General features: G+C 41.4%; 1 protein-coding gene across 2 annotated transcripts in view; it reads left to right on the top strand.

Annotated features, from left to right (window-relative positions):
* The first annotated feature begins 603 nt into the window (after positions 1 to 603).
* stk11ip (serine/threonine kinase 11 interacting protein) overlaps positions 604 to 17118 on the top strand; it is a 40274-nt gene continuing 23759 nt past the window's right edge. The window contains exons 1-17 of one of the 2 annotated variants that reach the window (XM_061888963.1): positions 604 to 756; positions 924 to 1028; positions 8568 to 8770; positions 10813 to 10887; positions 11215 to 11310; positions 11384 to 11491; positions 11567 to 11638; positions 11720 to 11849; positions 11925 to 12028; positions 12119 to 12208; positions 12284 to 12325; positions 12403 to 12567; positions 12650 to 12731; positions 15664 to 16089; positions 16161 to 16369; positions 16464 to 16574; positions 16723 to 16939. In XM_061888963.1, the coding sequence (XP_061744947.1) occupies positions 962 to 1028; positions 8568 to 8770; positions 10813 to 10887; positions 11215 to 11310; positions 11384 to 11491; positions 11567 to 11638; positions 11720 to 11849; positions 11925 to 12028; positions 12119 to 12208; positions 12284 to 12325; positions 12403 to 12567; positions 12650 to 12731; positions 15664 to 16089; positions 16161 to 16369; positions 16464 to 16574; positions 16723 to 16939 (2197 nt within the window). In that variant the 5' untranslated portion in view covers positions 604 to 756; positions 924 to 961. Of the gene's footprint in view, positions 841 to 923; positions 1029 to 8567; positions 8771 to 10812; positions 10888 to 11214; positions 11311 to 11383; positions 11492 to 11566; positions 11639 to 11719; positions 11850 to 11924; positions 12029 to 12118; positions 12209 to 12283; positions 12326 to 12402; positions 12568 to 12649; positions 12732 to 15663; positions 16090 to 16160; positions 16370 to 16463; positions 16575 to 16722; positions 16940 to 17118 lie in introns of both variants that reach the window. The other variant, XM_061888964.1, reaches the window with a different exon arrangement.

Below are 17118 nucleotides of genomic sequence, written 5' to 3'. Positions count from 1 at the left end.
GGAATATGTACTGTACTGTGCAATCTACTAATACAAGTTTCAATCAATCAATCAATCAATCAATCAAAACAATGTTTTTATGAATTTGTTGATGTTGATAAATTATCTGCCCTGCAATGAGAGGGAGGCTTGTCCAGGGTGTACGTTGCCTTCCGCCCAAATGCTGTGACCCCTAAAGGGAAAGCGGTATGAAATAAATGGATTGATGTATTAAATTATTCACGAGAAAGTTTGTTAATCTTTTTTTGTTTGTTTCTCCTGTGTTGTATTCTGGTTGTAATTATCACAAATGTTAGTCAAACTAGTAAGTAATGCATTGATCGTGAAGGAAATCGAGTAAAATGTATCGACTTCAAGTGGAATCACATTTTTTTTTTTACCTGTTCAAGTGCGCCACTCAGCGGTCGAAGACTGTATTACAGATTAACAGAAATGTTTCGGTTTGAAGTAAACATGTACCTTTTTTAAAAAATGGTGTACATCTTGTAAAACAAAAACGTTATCGTGTGGAACGGTAACTGTAGACTTATATTTAGTACACTTTTGAAATTGTGCCTTATATTTCACTATCCATGATACGTCACGGCCACCGTAGACGCTTCCTTGTCACGTGACACGAATGTTGACACAAATATTGATACACCCACTTTACATCATCAACATAGCATATTATTCTGTTTTTTTTAATGAGAAGGTAGCTATAAAATGACGTTTTAGACCACATGGCAGTCGTCTGGTCTGAATGTCGTAGCCCGGGTATGTAAAGTCTCGTTTTGCCTTATGACCGGCGGCGGGAATTGTTATAGCTAACTTTACAGCAAGCTAACGAGCTGAAGCTAAGTTGCGTATATTGTTTAGTTCTGTAAAAATGTTGTTAAAAATGTCCGGCCCGTGATATTTAAAATCAATATATTGTCCCACAGGAGGATTCTCTGCTGCTCGTTGCTAATTCTTGCCAAGAATGGCTCATGTTTGCAGTGGTCTGTCATCGCTTGTCAACAGCCTGGCAACACTTCTACGAAATGATGGTGAGTTGTTGTTTTCTTCTTCCAAATTAAATAAATCTTAATATGGCTCTAGAGCAGGGGTCACCAACGCGGTGCCCGCGGGCACCAGGTAGCCCGTAAGGACCAGATGCCTGTTGCCTGTTCTAAAAATAGCTCAAATAGCAGCACTTACCAGTGAGCTGCCTCTATTTTTTACATTTTAATTATTAACTAGCAATCTGGTCTTGCTTTGTTCGACATTTTTAATTCTAAGAGAGACAAAACTCAAATAGAATTTGAAAATCCCCCAAAAGTTGATTGGCAACACTAAATTGGCCCTAGTGTGTGAAAGTGAGTGTGAATGTTGTCTGTCTATCTGTGTTGGCCCTGCGATGAGGTGGCGACTTGTCCAGGGTGTACCCCGCCTTCCGCCCGATTGTAGCTGAGATAGGCGCCAGCGCCCCCCGCGACCCCAAAAGGGAATAAGCGGTAGAAAATGGATGGTCTTCCCTTGTTTAAGTAAATTCAATTGTTTTTTTTACTTTGCTATTTATAACTTTCAGAAAGACAATTTTAGAGAAAAAATACAACCTTAAAAATTATTTTAGGATTTTTAGACACATATACCTTTTGGTGGTTTTCGTCCTGGTCGTGGAACTGTGGACCAGCTCTATACTCTCGGCAGGGTTCTTGAGGGTGCATGGGAGTTTGCCCAACCAGTCTACGTGTGCTTTGTGGACTTGGAGAAGGCATTCGACCGTGTCCCTCGGGAAGTCCTGTGGGGAGTGCTCAGAGAGTATGAGGTATCGGACTGTCTTATTATGGCTGTCCGCTCGCTGTACGATCAGTGTCAGAGCTTGGTCCGCATTGCTGGCCGTAAGACGGACACGTTTCCAGTGAGGGTTGGACTCCGCCAAGGTTGCCCTTTGTCACCGATTCTGTTCATAACTTTTATGTACAGAATTTCTAGGCGCAGTCAAGGCATTGAGGGGTTCCGGTTTGGTGGCCGCGGGATTAGGTCTCTGCTTTTTGCAGACGATGTGGTCCTGTTGGCTTCATCTGACCGGGATCTTCAGCTCTCACTGGATCGGTTCGCAGCCGAGTGTGAAGCGGCCGGAATGAGAATCAGCACCTCCAAATCCGAGTCCATGGTTCTCGCCCGGAAAAGGGTGGAGTGCCATCTCCGGGTTGGGGAAGAGACCCTGCCCCAAGTGGAGGAGTTCAAGTACCTAGGAGTCTTGTTCACGAGTGGGGGAAGAGTGGATCGTGAAATCGACAGGCGGATCGGTGCGGCGTCTTCAGTAATGCGGACGTTGTACCGATCTGTTGTGGTGAAGAAGGAGCTGAGCCGGAAGGCAAAGCTCTCAATTTACCGGTCGATCTACGTTCCCATCCTCACCTATGGTCATGAGCTTTGGGTCATGACCGAAAGGATAAGATCACGGGTACAAGCGGCCGAAATGAGTTTCCTCCGCCGTGTGTCGGGGCTCTCCCTTAGAGATAGGGTGAGAAGCTCTGCCATCCGGGAGGAACTCAAAGTAAAGCCGCTGCTCCTCCACATCGAGAGGAGCCAGATGAGGTGGTTCGGGCATCTGGTCAGGATGCCACCCGAACGCCTCCCTAGGGAGGTGTTTAGGGCACGTCCAACCGGTAGGAGGCCACGGGGAAGACCCAGGACACGTTGGGAAGACTATGTCTCCCGGCTGGCCTGGGAACGCCTCGGGATCCCCCGGAAAGAGCTAGACGAAGTGGCTGGGGAGAGGGAAGTCCGGGTTTTCCTGCTTAGGCTGCTGCCCCCGCGACCCGACCTCGGATAAGCGGGAGAAGATGGATGGGTGGATATACCTTTTTACCTTTTAAATTCCTTCCTCTTCTTTCCTGACAATTTAAATCCATATTCAAGTACATTTTTTTTTTTTTTTATTGTAAAGAATAATAAATACATTTTAATTTATTCTTCATTTTAGCTTCTGATTTTTCAACGAAGAATATTTGTGAAATATTTCTTCAAAGTTATTATGATTAAATTTCTATAAAGTTATTCTGGAAAATCTAGAAAATCGTTAAAATCAAATTTAAATCTTATTTCAAAGTATTTTCCATTTCTTTGAAATTTTTGTTCTGGAAAATCTAGAAGAAAAAATTATTTGTCTTTGTTAGAAATATAGCTTGGTCCAATTTGTTATATATTCTAACAAAATGCAGATTTGATTTTAACCTATTTAAAACATGTCATCAGAATTTAAAAATTAATCTTAATCAGGAAAAATTACTAATGATGTTCCATAAATGATTTTTTGAATTTTTTCAAAAAATAGCTAGTTTTTCTCTATTTTTTTTCGGTTGGATTTCGAATTTTAAAGAGTCGAAAGTGAAGATAAACTATGTTTCAAAATTTTATTTTCATTTTTTTCCTGTTTTCTCCTCTCTTAAACCATTCAATTAAGTGTTTTTTTCATCATTTATTCTCTACAAAAAAATCTTCCGTAAAACGAAAAAAAATGTACAACACAATGACAGACAGAAATACCCATTTATATATATATATATATATATATACATATATATATATATATTTATAGATTTATATAGATTTATTTATTAAAGGTAAGTTGAGCAAATTGGCTATTTCTGGCAATTTTTTTAAGTGTGTATCAAACTGGTACCCCTTCGCATTAATCAGTACCCAAGAAGAATCTCTTGGTTTCAAAAAGGTGGTGACCCCTGCTCTAGTGTGTGAATGTGAGTGAATGTTGTCCTTCTATCTGTGTTGGCCCTGCCATGAGGTGGCGACTTGTCCAGGGTGTACCGCGCCTTCCGCCCGAAGGCAGTTGAGATAGGCTCCAGCAGCCCCCGCAACCCCAAAAAGCGGTAAAAAAAGGATGGATGGATGACCCTAGTGTGTGAATGTTGTCTGTCTCTGTGTTGGCCCTGCGATGAAGTAGCGACTTGTCCAGGGTGTACCGCGCCTTCCGCCCGAATGCAGCTGAGATAGGCTCCAGCACCGGTAGGAAATGGATGGATGGATGGATAGTATTTTTAGGCCATATCGCGATATACAATATACAGTATATGACGATATTTTGCCTTAGCGTTGAGTGAACACTTGATGCATATAATCACAGCAGTATGATGATTATGTGTGTCTACATTAAAACATTCTTCTTCATACTGCATTAATATATGCTACTTTTAAACTTTCATGCAGAGAGGGAAATCACAACTAAGTCAATTGACCATAAGTATATTTATTAAAGTTATTCAGAAATGGCACAAGCATTCATGTCATTTCCAAAACATAAAGGGCAAGATTGTCAAAGACATTTTAAGTGTCAAAAAAAAAAAAAAGAGCTACATAATAGGAAATTAAATAGTTTTCGTCTTTCACTATGTGATAGGTTACTACGAGTGACTTTTCAAATGATGCGACATATTAGCAGTAATGTTACTTTTCATAGCAACGCTTTTGCCCCACACTTGACAAATTACGGTTGTCTGTTCGACATATTCCCACTTGAAGCCGAACCATCGCCAGACGATGGACCCCCTGCTGTTTTTATTGGGAATTAAGTCTTCCTTCATTTGTTACCAGATCCGCACCTTCTTTCTCTTCTATTACCACTCCTACGGCTACATTAGTAGCTAACGTAGCCCAGTCTGCTACCTCTCTGCTGGGCGAGGGCGTATACGTATGTGACGTATGAAGTGACAGTATGTGACGTGTGTAAGTGTGTGCGCCTGTTTGTCTGTGAGAAGGAGAGACAAGAAAGGGAAGAGCCTGAAGTGTAATGCCCGCAGCTAAAAGCAACTGCGTGAGAACGTATACTCGAATATTACAATATAGTCATTTTCTATATCGCACAGAGACAAACCCGCGATATATAATATATATCGATTTATCGCCCAGCCCTAGCAGAAGGTAACCAGTATGTATGTATGTGTTTAATGATTGGTTTGTTTATGAAACTTGATGTGGTTTCTGTTATTTTAGGAGAGTTAATTGACACTCATGATTTAGTCAATTTAATTATAGGTTGGGTCTTGGGCGCAGTTCGGTGTTCCAGTAGGGCAATGACCCCAAACACACATCAAAAGTGGTAAAGGAATGGCTAAATCAGGCTAGAATTAAGGTTTTAGAATGGCCTTCCCAAAGTCCTGATTTAAACGTGTGGACAATGCTAAAGAAGCAAGTTCTTTTTTTTCATTTTATTTTTATTAACATCCAGCATCAGACATTTCCATCCACTGAATCATATTCACATACATCACATAGCCGTTGTCTGCCTTAAATGTCAAAAGTATTTTTGTTTATATACCCATAATACCACCCACCCCCCAAAAAAGAAAAAGAAACAGAGATAACAAAAACAAGGTAGTATCTACACATACATCAATTAAATAAGCAAAAAATTGGTAATATATTGATAATAATAATAAACAGAAATAAAAGAAAATAAATATATACATACAAATACTTATTTGTATATATACACATATAGGGAGGAATCTTTTTATTTATTTATTTATTTTTTTTTAAACAGTACACTAATTCCAGAGATTTAAGTCAGGCTTATGGGGCGTGTCATAATTGACCCAGTTTTCCCAGTATGAAGTAAATTTCTCCAATTTATAATTAATAAAGGCAGTTATCTACTCCATTTTATATATGTCCATTGTGGTTTCCATCCATTGCTTCAAAGTTGGGCGCTCCTGGGATTTCCATTTCCTAGTGATGGTCTATTTACAAGCCACCAGTAGGATATTCATTAAGTATTCATCTTTCTTCAGCCAATCTTGAGGTGCAAGTCCAAAAAACTAAGTTTTACTTTCAAGGGGTATTTCTCGTTTAAAAATATCCTGTAAAGCTTGGTGTATCTCTTTCCAATAGTCCTTTATGGTGGAGCAGTCCCAGAAAACATGGTAGTGGTTTGCGTTTGAATTCCCACAATTTCTCCAGCAGGCAGGGGAGTTATCATAGTGAGACTTCTGAGAAGGTGTAATGAAAAATCTGATCAAACTTTTCCAGCCAAACTCCCTCCACTTGGGTGAGCTGGTACAAGTCCATTGATATTTCCATATTATTGTCCATTCGAAGAAACACGTTCATGTCAGAAAACCAACACATTTAGCTGAACTGCACCAATTTTGTCAGGAGGAGTGGTCAAAAACTCAACCAGAAGCTTGCCAGAAGCTTGTGGATGGCTACCAAAAGCGCCTTATTGCAGTGAAACTTGCCAAGGGACATGTAACCAAATATTAACATTGCTGTATGTATACTTTTGACCCAGCAGATTTGGTCACATTTCCAGTAGACCCATGATAAATCCATAAAAGAACCAAACTTCATGAATGTTTTTTGTGACAAACAAGTTTGTGCTCCAATCACTCTATCACACAAAAATAAGAGTTATATAAATTATTGGAAACTCAAGACAGCCATGACATTATGTTCTTTACAAGTGTATGTAAACTTTTGATCCCGACTGTATATTAAATGTAAATATTTGGATTTCAAATCTGCGATAAGGTGGCGACTTGTCCAGGGTGTACCCCGCCTACCGCCCGAATGCAGCAGAGATAGGATCCAGCTACCCCAAAAGGGCAATGCGGAAGAAAATGGATGGATGGACATTTGTATTTAAAATGTAGCCTTCCTGTGATTGTAATCCCCTCAGCTTTTAGGGCAGAAAGGAAAGGAAATGTCACCACAACCATGAAAAACACTCAAACAATCAATGTAAAAACAATTCTAAAAGTACATAGAACTACAAATGAAGGTGCAAGCATAAGGAATATCCATCCATCCATCCATTTTTCTACCGCTTATTCCCTTTTGTGGTTGTGGGGGGCGCTGGTGCCTATCTCAGCTATTATCTGGCGGAAGGCGGGATAAACCCTGGACAAGTCGCAGAAGGAATATGTAATTAATAAAGTGGAACAAAGTAATGCAAAGTGTACAAAATGTAAACATAGAGAACTATCAGTGAAGAATTAACATCTACAGCAGGGGTGTCAAACTAATTTTAGATCGGGGGTCACATGGAGAAAAATCTATTCCCAAGTAGGCCGGACAGCTAAAATCCTGGCACGATAACTTAAAAAAAATACAACTTCAGATTTTTTTCTTTGTTTAAAAATAAAACTAGCACAATCTGAAATTGTACAAATCATAGTGTTGTTGTTTTTTTTACAATTACTTGTTGTGGTTAATAATATTTATACTTTATTTGTCGTTATTTGGGGCGGTATAGCTCGGTTGGTAGAGTAGCCGTGCCAGCAACTTGAGGGTTGCAGGTTCGATTCCCACTTCCGCCATCCTAGTCACTGCCGTTGTGTCCTTGGGCAAGACACTTTACCCACCTGCTCCCAGTGCCACTCACACTGGTTTAAATGTAACTTAGATATTGGGTTTCACTATGTAAAGCGCTTTGAGTCACTAGAGAAAAGTGCTATATAAATATAATTCACTTCACTTCACTTATTTATATTATCTGAATAAATCGTGGTAATGTTCATCAGTCAACTCATTGGTGTTAATTTTCAATCTATCAAGAAAAAAAATATATATCAAAATCAAATTACAGGATGTTATTTATGTAGTTTGATAATTTTCCTCAAATGATGTACTTACATGTGGTTTCTTTTGTACATATGTAGCATCATCTACAAGAATACAAAGAATTGCTACTGCAACATCCAGTGGACACATTTAGAACAGCTGTTTCTTTCATTAAAAAATGTCAAGTACATTTTTATACTTAGCAAACTCATCCCGCGCACCGGATAAAACCTGTTCGCTTGACACCTTCAGGTTTAGTGCCAGGAAGTTACAGCTGTGCTCTAAAGGTTGAGCACGGCTGAGATTGGTATTGTTCGTATTGGTGGAGACGAGTGCCTTGCGTCAGTTACAGTTGTCTGACTGCGGCAAAAAAAAAAAAAAAGGTGACTTTTCCTGTTTTATCCACAATTTCTATGCACTCGTTTTTAGTTTCTCTTCTCACTCCTTGCAAAAAATCAATCGTGAGGCAACAAGATGGCGCAACTAAACTTAAATGTTGATACTGTTACCTAATTGATTGTTAAAGTTTCCCCCCCACTGATCAGTGATCACTTCTTGTGTTGCTCGGTGACCAAGTAGTGAGGGCCTTTGTTCATGCAATCAATCTCGTTTCGCAACTTTTGCTTTCTTCCTACATAGAAAAAAAAAGATCAAACGTTTTATCGAACACATTCTTTATTGATATGGATAACTTGTCTACCGCGATCAATATTGATATCGTTTTATTGCCTAATGTGTTGTATTAAAATAATTGTAGGGTGTTCCTGATTTATCCCCGAGGGGAAATTCCAATACTGTTGGAATTTATTACAAGGTGTCTATAGTTCTTGTACAGACTGCGCCCGGCCAGCAGTTTTGAGTTTATGTGTCTTGCTCAAATGCACTAAAGTGGAGACTGGCATGTCTTTGGCAGCCAGTGACGTGTTTAATTCTACACCATTCTATCTTCTCCATGTGTAATGTATTTTACTCACTTTGTTTACATCATCAACGCTGAGATTAGTACTGTTATCCATCCCTAGGTGACTTAGTGCTTGATGGCAGCAGCACACTGACTCTACCGGTGACATGCTTGCAGCAGCTGAACCAGCTGTTTGAGCAACATTTGCTGTCCAGGAATCAGCAGCATAGCTTCATGGCGCTGCCATCCCACCCAGCGGACACTGCATCGCTGCTGCAGCTACAGTTCCTCTTTGACATCCTGCAGAAGACAGTCTCATTTAAGGTGATTTCAAACTGCAAAGTAAACATAGTCAGTGTTTCCCATGCATACATTTACTTGTGCCGGCCTGCCACGAAGAAATCTGGGCGGTCAACGACTCTCAAATAGCTCTGTCGGCCATCGCTCATAAACACATTATAATGGGACTGTCTTGGAATGGGGCTTCACAGTGGAAGAGGGGTTAGTGCAGGGGTAGGGAACCTATGGCTCTAGAGACAGATGTGGCTCTTTTGATGACTGCATCTGGTTCTCTGATAAATCTGAGCTGACGTTGCTTAACACGATAAGTAATGAATAATTCCACTTGTAATCACAGTGTTAAAAATAATGTTCAAAATATAAAACGTTCTCATGCATTTTTAATCCATCCATCCGTTTTCTACCGCACCTGTTCAAGAAGTTGCGTTAATGGTAAGAAGTTATTTATTTATTATTGGTTAGTGTGGGGCTTGCCCTCCTGGGTGTTCTTCAGACCCCCAAGCACCGACATGAGAGCCTGTTTCAGGGTTACAAAATTGTTTTATTTTTCAATACGTTTCCAGAAATAGTATTTCCAGCCCCAACCCAGTCTCTCCTCCTGGCTGCTGCTTATAACAGAGCGACAAGTGATTAAATAACAAATAACAGTTAGCTTGAGAATAACAATGTTATTACAAAGAATAAGAGACCTATTATACTCTAGAAATGTTGGTCTTACTTAAAAATGCACGTGTTTAGTTGTGTTCAGTGTTAAAAAAAATATTATATGGCTCTTACGGAAATATATTTTAAAATATTTGGCTTTTTGGCTCTCTCAGCCAAAAAGGTTCCCGACCCCTGGGTTAGTGCGTCTGCCTCACAACACGAAGGTCCTGCAGTCTTGGGTTCAATCCCAGGCTCGGGATCTTTCTCTGTGGAGTTTGCATGTTCTCCCCGTGAATGCGTGGGTTCCCTCCGGGTACTCCGCCTTCCTCCCACTTCCAAAGACATGCACCTGGGGATAGGCCCCTCCCACTTCCAAAGACATGCACCTGGGGATAGGTTGATTGGCAACACTAAATTGGCCCTAGTGTGTGAATGTGAGTGGGAATGTTGTCTGTCTATCTGTGTTGGCCCTGCGATGAGGTGGCGACTTGTCCAGGATGTACCCTGCCTTCCACCCGATTGTAGCTGAGATAGGCGCCAGCGCCCCCCGCGACCCCGAAAGGGAATAAGCGGTAGAAAATGGATGGATGGATGTCTTGGAATGCCCCATTATAATGTGTTTTTGTATAATAGGACTGTCTTGGAATGGGGCTTCACAGTGGAAGAGGCGTTAGTGCGTCTGCCTCACAATACGAAGGTCCTGCAGTCTCGGGTTCAATCCCAGGCTCGGGAGCTTTCTGTGTGGAGTTTGCATGTTCTCCCAGTGAATGCGTGGGTTCCCTCCGGGTACTCCGGCTTCTTCCCACTTCCAAAGACATGCACCTGGGGATAGGTTGATTGGCAACACTAAATTGGCCCTAGTGTGTGAATGTGAGTGGGAATGTTGTCTGTCTATCTGTGTTGGCCCTGCGATGAGGTGGCGACTTGTCCAGGGTGTACACTGCCTTCCGCCCAATTGTAGCTGAGATAGGCGCCACCGCCCCCCGCCACCCCGAAAGGGAATAAGCGGTAGAGAATGGATGGATGGATGGATGTCTTGGAATGTAGGTTCTCCTTCCAACTCTGTAAAATGTATGGCATTGTAACGCTGCTTCCTAACACACCTCATACACACCTGGGCCCTCATTTGTGAAGGCATGTATCGCGCTTTTTTAAAGAGCAGCCAGAGCTTCTGTGGATCGTGCCATCTAAAAGGCTCCTTATTGAGAGCGACTTTAAAAAAAACAAAAAAACAAAAGTAGCGACAAAAAAAGTTTCTGCTCACTAAATTGCTTGCACATACTTAGTTAGATGATAGCACACAAATCCCGCCCCTTGCTCTCGCTACCTACCACCATAATAGATCGCAGTCCTGTGGTAGAACACTGATCAATGTTTTTTTTTTTCATATTTATTTGTTAAAATTTGTAATTTTTTTGCAGCTTGTCAACTCACCCAGCACGAGACTAGAGTCTTCGGTGAAACTTTCCCCTTTCAAGTCTTTAAAGTGTTTGGAGGTAATATTTACTATTTAATAACCTTTTTATATCTTTGATGGTATTTTCTTTCATTTGCTATTCATTTTCTTCCCTGAGAGACAAGTGGATTGCATGTATTTTACATCCTGTGCACATGTGCCTCAAGCCAATTTGAACGTTCGACAAGTATCAGTAATAAGAACGGTTGTACTCTTATTTTTATTTTAATTCTTCATTTACCACTCTTGCTGTTTTTGTGTGTTACTCTGTATAGCTGCACTTTGTGCCTTTTTAATTCCTTTTGACGTCTTTTTAAAAAAACAATTCAGTACAAGAAGTCTGCCCTTGTTTCCTGTTTCTCTGCAGCTGAAGCACATTCCCCCGCACTGTGTTGAGGGGCTTAGAGGAGTTTACTCCCAATTGGAGGTCTTCATCTGCTCAAAGAGCCTGAGCTCCCTAGAGGTACAACCAGTGTGTTTGCTACTGTGTCGGACCGTAAGAGACCCAGTGACAATGACAGGTCCTATCCCTGCAGGAGCTGCTTTCCCTGTGCGGAGGTGACCTCAGCTCTGCGCTCCCATGGCTGGAACTGCACACCCTAAACTTCAGCTACAATTTCCTCATTTGCCTTGACCAGTCTTTAGTGAGATACAAAAACACGAATTCTATTTAGTTTTTTTACTGATACATGACAGCTCACGCTACTTTTTTGTCTTAGAGTCTCTTAAATGTCCTCAAGAGTTTGGATTTAAGCCACAACAAGATTCAGGAGTGCGCTGAATTTCTAAAGGTTATGCATCTTTTCTTCTTCTGCTTTCAAACAGCATTGTTTGTTCCTCTTTTTTTACTTCTCTTTCTGTCTGTACTTTAGCCCTTAAGTGAACTGGAGCACTTGAATCTGGGCTACAACTGCCTGCAGAGGGCGCCAACACTAAGCCTAAGTGCCAGAGTCAAACTGATTACGCTCATCCTCAGGAACAATGAACTCGAAACTATTAATGGTATAGAGTGGACACAATTTTACTCAGGCACATGATCGTGTGTGCCCTATAACTGTAGATATCTCCCATCAATAGGTGTGGAACAGTTGGCATCACTCCAGCACTTAGACCTTGCCTACAATCTTCTGCTGGAGCATTCACAGCTGGCTCCGCTCTCCTTGCTTCACTGTCTTAAAACAGTAAGGATACACACATGCATCCACCCACACCAGTCATGCTGTTAAGAGATTAAGATTAGTATTTAACCTCTCCAATGTCCTCTCATAAAGCTGAACTTGGTGGGCAACCCGCTGTACTTCCAGAAGACCCACCGCAAAAGTACTGTCCGCCACCTTTCCCCAAAAGCTGTCAGTCTCAGAGTGGGTACAAAAAAATGATGATTATGTTGTTACTGAGAGGAACTGGTGAAAAATATACTTTTTGGCTTCTAACAGCTTAAACTTGATGGCATCCCGCTTTCCTCCTCAGAGTTAGCCGTAAGTTTTCTTTGGAGAAAATGTTTACCAGGATCCACAGAAGCAAAGGCTGAGACAAAACCACTTTATTTCCTCAGGTTCTGCCGAAAGCGGGACCTGTTGTCCAGGGGCGGTCGTCCCCACTTACGTTGTCGCAGTCAGAACGGAGTTACCCAGATGTTTCAAGTGGAGCTGGGGAGCTTAGTGACAGTGTATCCGTCGGAGAGGCGGGAGTGTCTCGCAGTCGCAAAAAGAAGTCCAGGGTATGAAGGACAATGTCGATCCGATATGGCGGAGTCGGATTCTTTGGTGTTGTACATTTACTTGAAAGCATTCTGTGTGCAGACCAAGGTGAGAGTGCGGCGAGCGAGTATTTCTGAGCCCAGTGACACGGACAACCAAGTCAGGACAGTGTCTTCCTCACAAGGTAGATCAGTAGTTCTCAACCTTTTTTCAGTGATGTACCCCCTGTGAACATATTTCTAATTCAAGTACCTCCTAATCAGAGCAAAGCATTTTTGCTTGAAAAAAAAAGAGGTAAAGAAGTAAAATACAGCACTATGTCATCAGTTTCTGATTTATTAAATTGTATATCAGTGCAAAATGTTGCTTATTTGTAGTGGTCTTTCTTGAACTATTTGGAAAAAAATATGTAAAAATAACTAAAGACTTGTTGAAAAATAAACAGGTGATTCAATTATAAATAAAGATTTCTACACATAGAAGTAATCATCAACTTAAAGTGCCCTCTTTGGGGATTGTAATAGAGACCCATCTGGATTCATGAACCTAATTGTAAACATTTCTTCACACAAAAATACATCTTTAACATCAATATTTATGGGACATGTCCACAAAAAAATCTAGTTGTCAACACTGAATATTTTTATTCACAGTTTATGAACTTACTTTCATATTTTGTTCAGTATTATTCAATAAATATATTTATAAAGGATTTTTGAATTGTTGCTATTTTTAGAATTTTTTTTTTTTTTAAATCTCACAGACCCCTTGGCATACCTTCAAGTAGCCCCAGGGGTACCCGTAGCCCCATTTGAGAACCACTGAGGTAGATTATTGGTGCCTGTGTGTTTTAAAATCTTGCAATAGCACTAATGTGTTGTTCATTAACTCCATCAGAGGTCATATTTACATCAACATTTGTTAAAAGGTTGTCCATTCCCACAAATCTTTGTGAAGAGTTGGTGCTTCAGTCACGATATAAACATTCTGAATGTATTTCATCCATCCATTCTTTCATTCTCAAAATAATCTTACATATCTTATCATATGAATTATAACTTACTTCACCAATTATTATTTATTTTTATTCTGATTACTTATGGAATATATTGTAAATAAATTGAGAACAGGAAGTGAACAAAAGTTTTAGCAACTGTTATGTAAAAGAAAAGGGGTAGGATTAAATAAGCCCTGCTTCTTCCTACTCCTTTTCGAACATGTTGAAAAGAGAAACTGGAAATTGCGATGTATCATGCTGTATGCTTTGCATGTTACAAATAAACTCAAACTCAACTCAACATGCAATTTCGATGCAGATCCAGATAAATATGTGTAGATCCATTTTTTTGTAATGCATCGGATCGGATATCGGCCCGATATTAGCAAAAACAAGTATCAGAATATATTGGCTTTCACCTCAAATATCTGACAGTAGCTCTGATACAAAAAGTCCTGCAGTTAGATTATTTTTACAAAGCTTGACAGCAAGTTAACCGCTAAATATCCTCCAATAAGCACACAATGTTGGTCTTTTATTTCATAATTGTGTTTGGGTTTTTTTTTGTTTATGGACAGTGTGCATGACACACTATTCAAAGGAATCAATGAGTGCACCAGATGTAGTTAAAAGCTCATTTCCATATGTGGTGCTTAACTGAACACCATCTAACAAACAATACACATGGGAGAAAACCAATGACACAACCATCAAAAACAACAAAAGGATGACTTATAAAACTGCATTTACTCAAAAAGAAAATGACAACATATACTAAAAAAGCACATCGCATGTGAGCCCTAACATCTACACACCTCTCACAATCCCCCTCTATTGAAAATACAACTGTTAATTTTTTTAAATGCCTATGCTGGAAAGTATAAGTCGTTAAGTGTCTGTTCAAAGAGGTTTACGATTCATAACATGCCATCCATCCATCCATCCATCCATCATCTTCCGCTTAACCGAGGTCTGGTCGAGGGGGCAGCAGCCTAAGCAGGGAAGCCCAGACTTCCCTCTCTCCCAAAAATATAATATATAAATTAAAGGGGAACTGTGCTTTTTTTCCCTCTATCATTTGCAATTATATCATTCTCAATATCAATCAATCAATCAATGTTTACTTATATAGCCCTAAATCACTAGTGTCTCAAAGGGCTGCACAAACCACCACGACATCCTCGGTAGGCCCACATAAGGGCAAGGAAAACTCACACCCAGTGGGACATCGGTGACAATAATGACCCAGTGGGACGTCGGTGACAATGATGACTATGAGAACCTTAGAGAGGAGGAAAGCAATGGATGTCGAGCGGGTCTAACATGATACTGTGAAAGTTCAATCCACAATGGATCCAACACAGTCGCGAGAGTCCAGTCCAAAGCGGATCCAACACAGCAGCGAGAGTCCCGTTCACAGCGGAGCCAGCAGGAAACCATCCCAAGCGGAGGCGGATCAGCATCGCAGAGATGTCCCCAGCCGGTACACAGGCAAGCAGTACATGGCCACCGGATCGGACCGGACCCCCTCCACAAGGGAGAGTGGGACATAGAAGAAAAAGAAAAGAAACGGCAGATCAACTGGTCTAAAAAGGGAGTCTATTTAAAGGCTAGAGTATACAAATGAGTTTTAAGGTGAGACTTAAATGCTTCTACTGAGGTGGCATCTCGAACTGTTACCGGGAGGGCATTCCAGAGTACTGGAGCCCGAACGGAAAACGCTCTATAGCCCGCAGACTTTTTTTGGGCTTTGGGAATCACTAACAAGCCGGAGTCCTTTGAACGCAGATTTCTTGCCGGGACATATGGTGCAATACAATCGGCAAGATAGGATGGAGCTAGACCGTGTAGTATTTTATACGTAAGTAGTAAAACCTTAAAGTCACATCTTAAGTGCACAGGAAGCCAGTGCAGGTGAGCCAGTACAGGCGTAATGTGATCAAACTTTCTTATATTAAAATATATTAATATGGTAAATGGGTTATACTTGCATAGCGCTTTTCTACCTATCGGGAAAAACTCAAGGCTCTAAAATCTAATGTTTACAGAACTCTATTTTTTTTCAATCTTTGGTGCAAGTCTGCGCTTCAATGAGTGCCCATTTATTTTTCTTCTCCAGCCATTGGCCTTCCGCACCAGGAGGAGATCGAGCGCATGTCCAGCTTCAGAGATCAGCTGGGAGAGGACTGGCTCCAGTACCAGCACCACCTAGACGCGGCACCGCCCGATGCCACCGCTGCGCATGGCCTACAAACCCCAGTCACTGACACCCTTGTGACGCCTCTGTACCCAAACCTGGATGTTCTTCCTCCGCCACTTCTCTCATCAGAGCCAAGTCTGCCAGCGCTTGAGATGGACACAGAACAAGAGACGGACTCCACGCTGCAGTGGCCCAGTGAGAACGCTCGCCACACTGAGTCCACGTTAGAAGAGGCAGAAATAGATAGTCAGGTGGCAGGTTTAGTCCGCTCACCTAGACCGAGTTTGGACACAGCGGGAGATGAGAGTAAGAATACCAAGGAGGAAGAAGATGAAGATTTGGGAGGTAATTATAAAAAATATATTCCTCATGATAGCAACCACGAAATTTGTTTTAGCACTGTCTTTGTTCCACAGTGGACCAGTGTCTGCCACTTCTTGTGGGTGTCATATCTGCCAATGAAGAGGAAGATGAAAGCCAGGAGGACAGGAAGAGGGAGGTCTTTCTGCGTGTCAAACAGGGTCATTTGCTGGAAGTGGACGTGCAGTCCGGCCAGGAGAGATGTCGGTTGGAACTGGACTGTCTGACCCATGTTGAAGCCAAAACAGCAACTTGGACCCATGGGGTGAGGGGGCTTTTGTGGCCTGTACAGCCATAATGCAGAGCAGCTTTGTGAAGAAACATGCATAAATTCATTGGAAAATACATCTTTGCCTCAGGAGACGGAAGCTGTGTTTCCAGCAGTGGAGGTGCAGTTCGACTCCATCAAGAAGGAGAAGAGGCGAAGACATTATGTGCTTCTGGATGACAACCCACAACAGGCACTTCAGGTTGTTAACACAAGCATGCAACATTTCAACTGTTTTGCAACGCACAAAAGAGAAAAAAACACTCACTCTTACATCACTATGCAATATGTTTGTTTTGTTGTTTCAGGACCTTGTTTAATTTGTGCTTTCATAAAACTTTCTCGACCAGGATCTAAGCGACGTCCTGTCACTTGTGGTGGAAGCCAATTGCCGCCGTGGCACAGAGATCGTCCCCAGCTCTCTTCTCCTGCAGTGCCTTCGTTGTGGGTCAGAGTTCACAGAGCCTGCAGCTAGAGCGAGTAAGAGGAAAGAGCTCGTGATGCTGCCAGAGGGTGTGGATGTGCAGGAGGTCAATGAGTTGATGGAATGTGACGTGGGTGGCGAAGGTGAGTGTGATCAAGGAGCAAGTCTGGGTATGAAAAAGCATATTATTGAAAACACCCTGCATTTCTTTCAAAATGGCTGTTTTAATATATGCTGTCTCCAGTTTGGTTAAAGCCGAAGATGAAAAACTCATCACTTGGCTTGTTTGTGAACAAAAACACCATCATGTGTTTTTTATCAA

Source organism: Nerophis ophidion, linkage group LG27 (genome assembly GCF_033978795.1).
Source record: "Nerophis ophidion isolate RoL-2023_Sa linkage group LG27, RoL_Noph_v1.0, whole genome shotgun sequence".
NCBI classification, from domain to species: domain Eukaryota; kingdom Metazoa; phylum Chordata; class Actinopteri; order Syngnathiformes; family Syngnathidae; genus Nerophis; species Nerophis ophidion.
The sequence above is the reverse complement of the archived record's forward strand: the minus strand, read 5'-3'. Positions and strand labels throughout refer to the sequence as shown.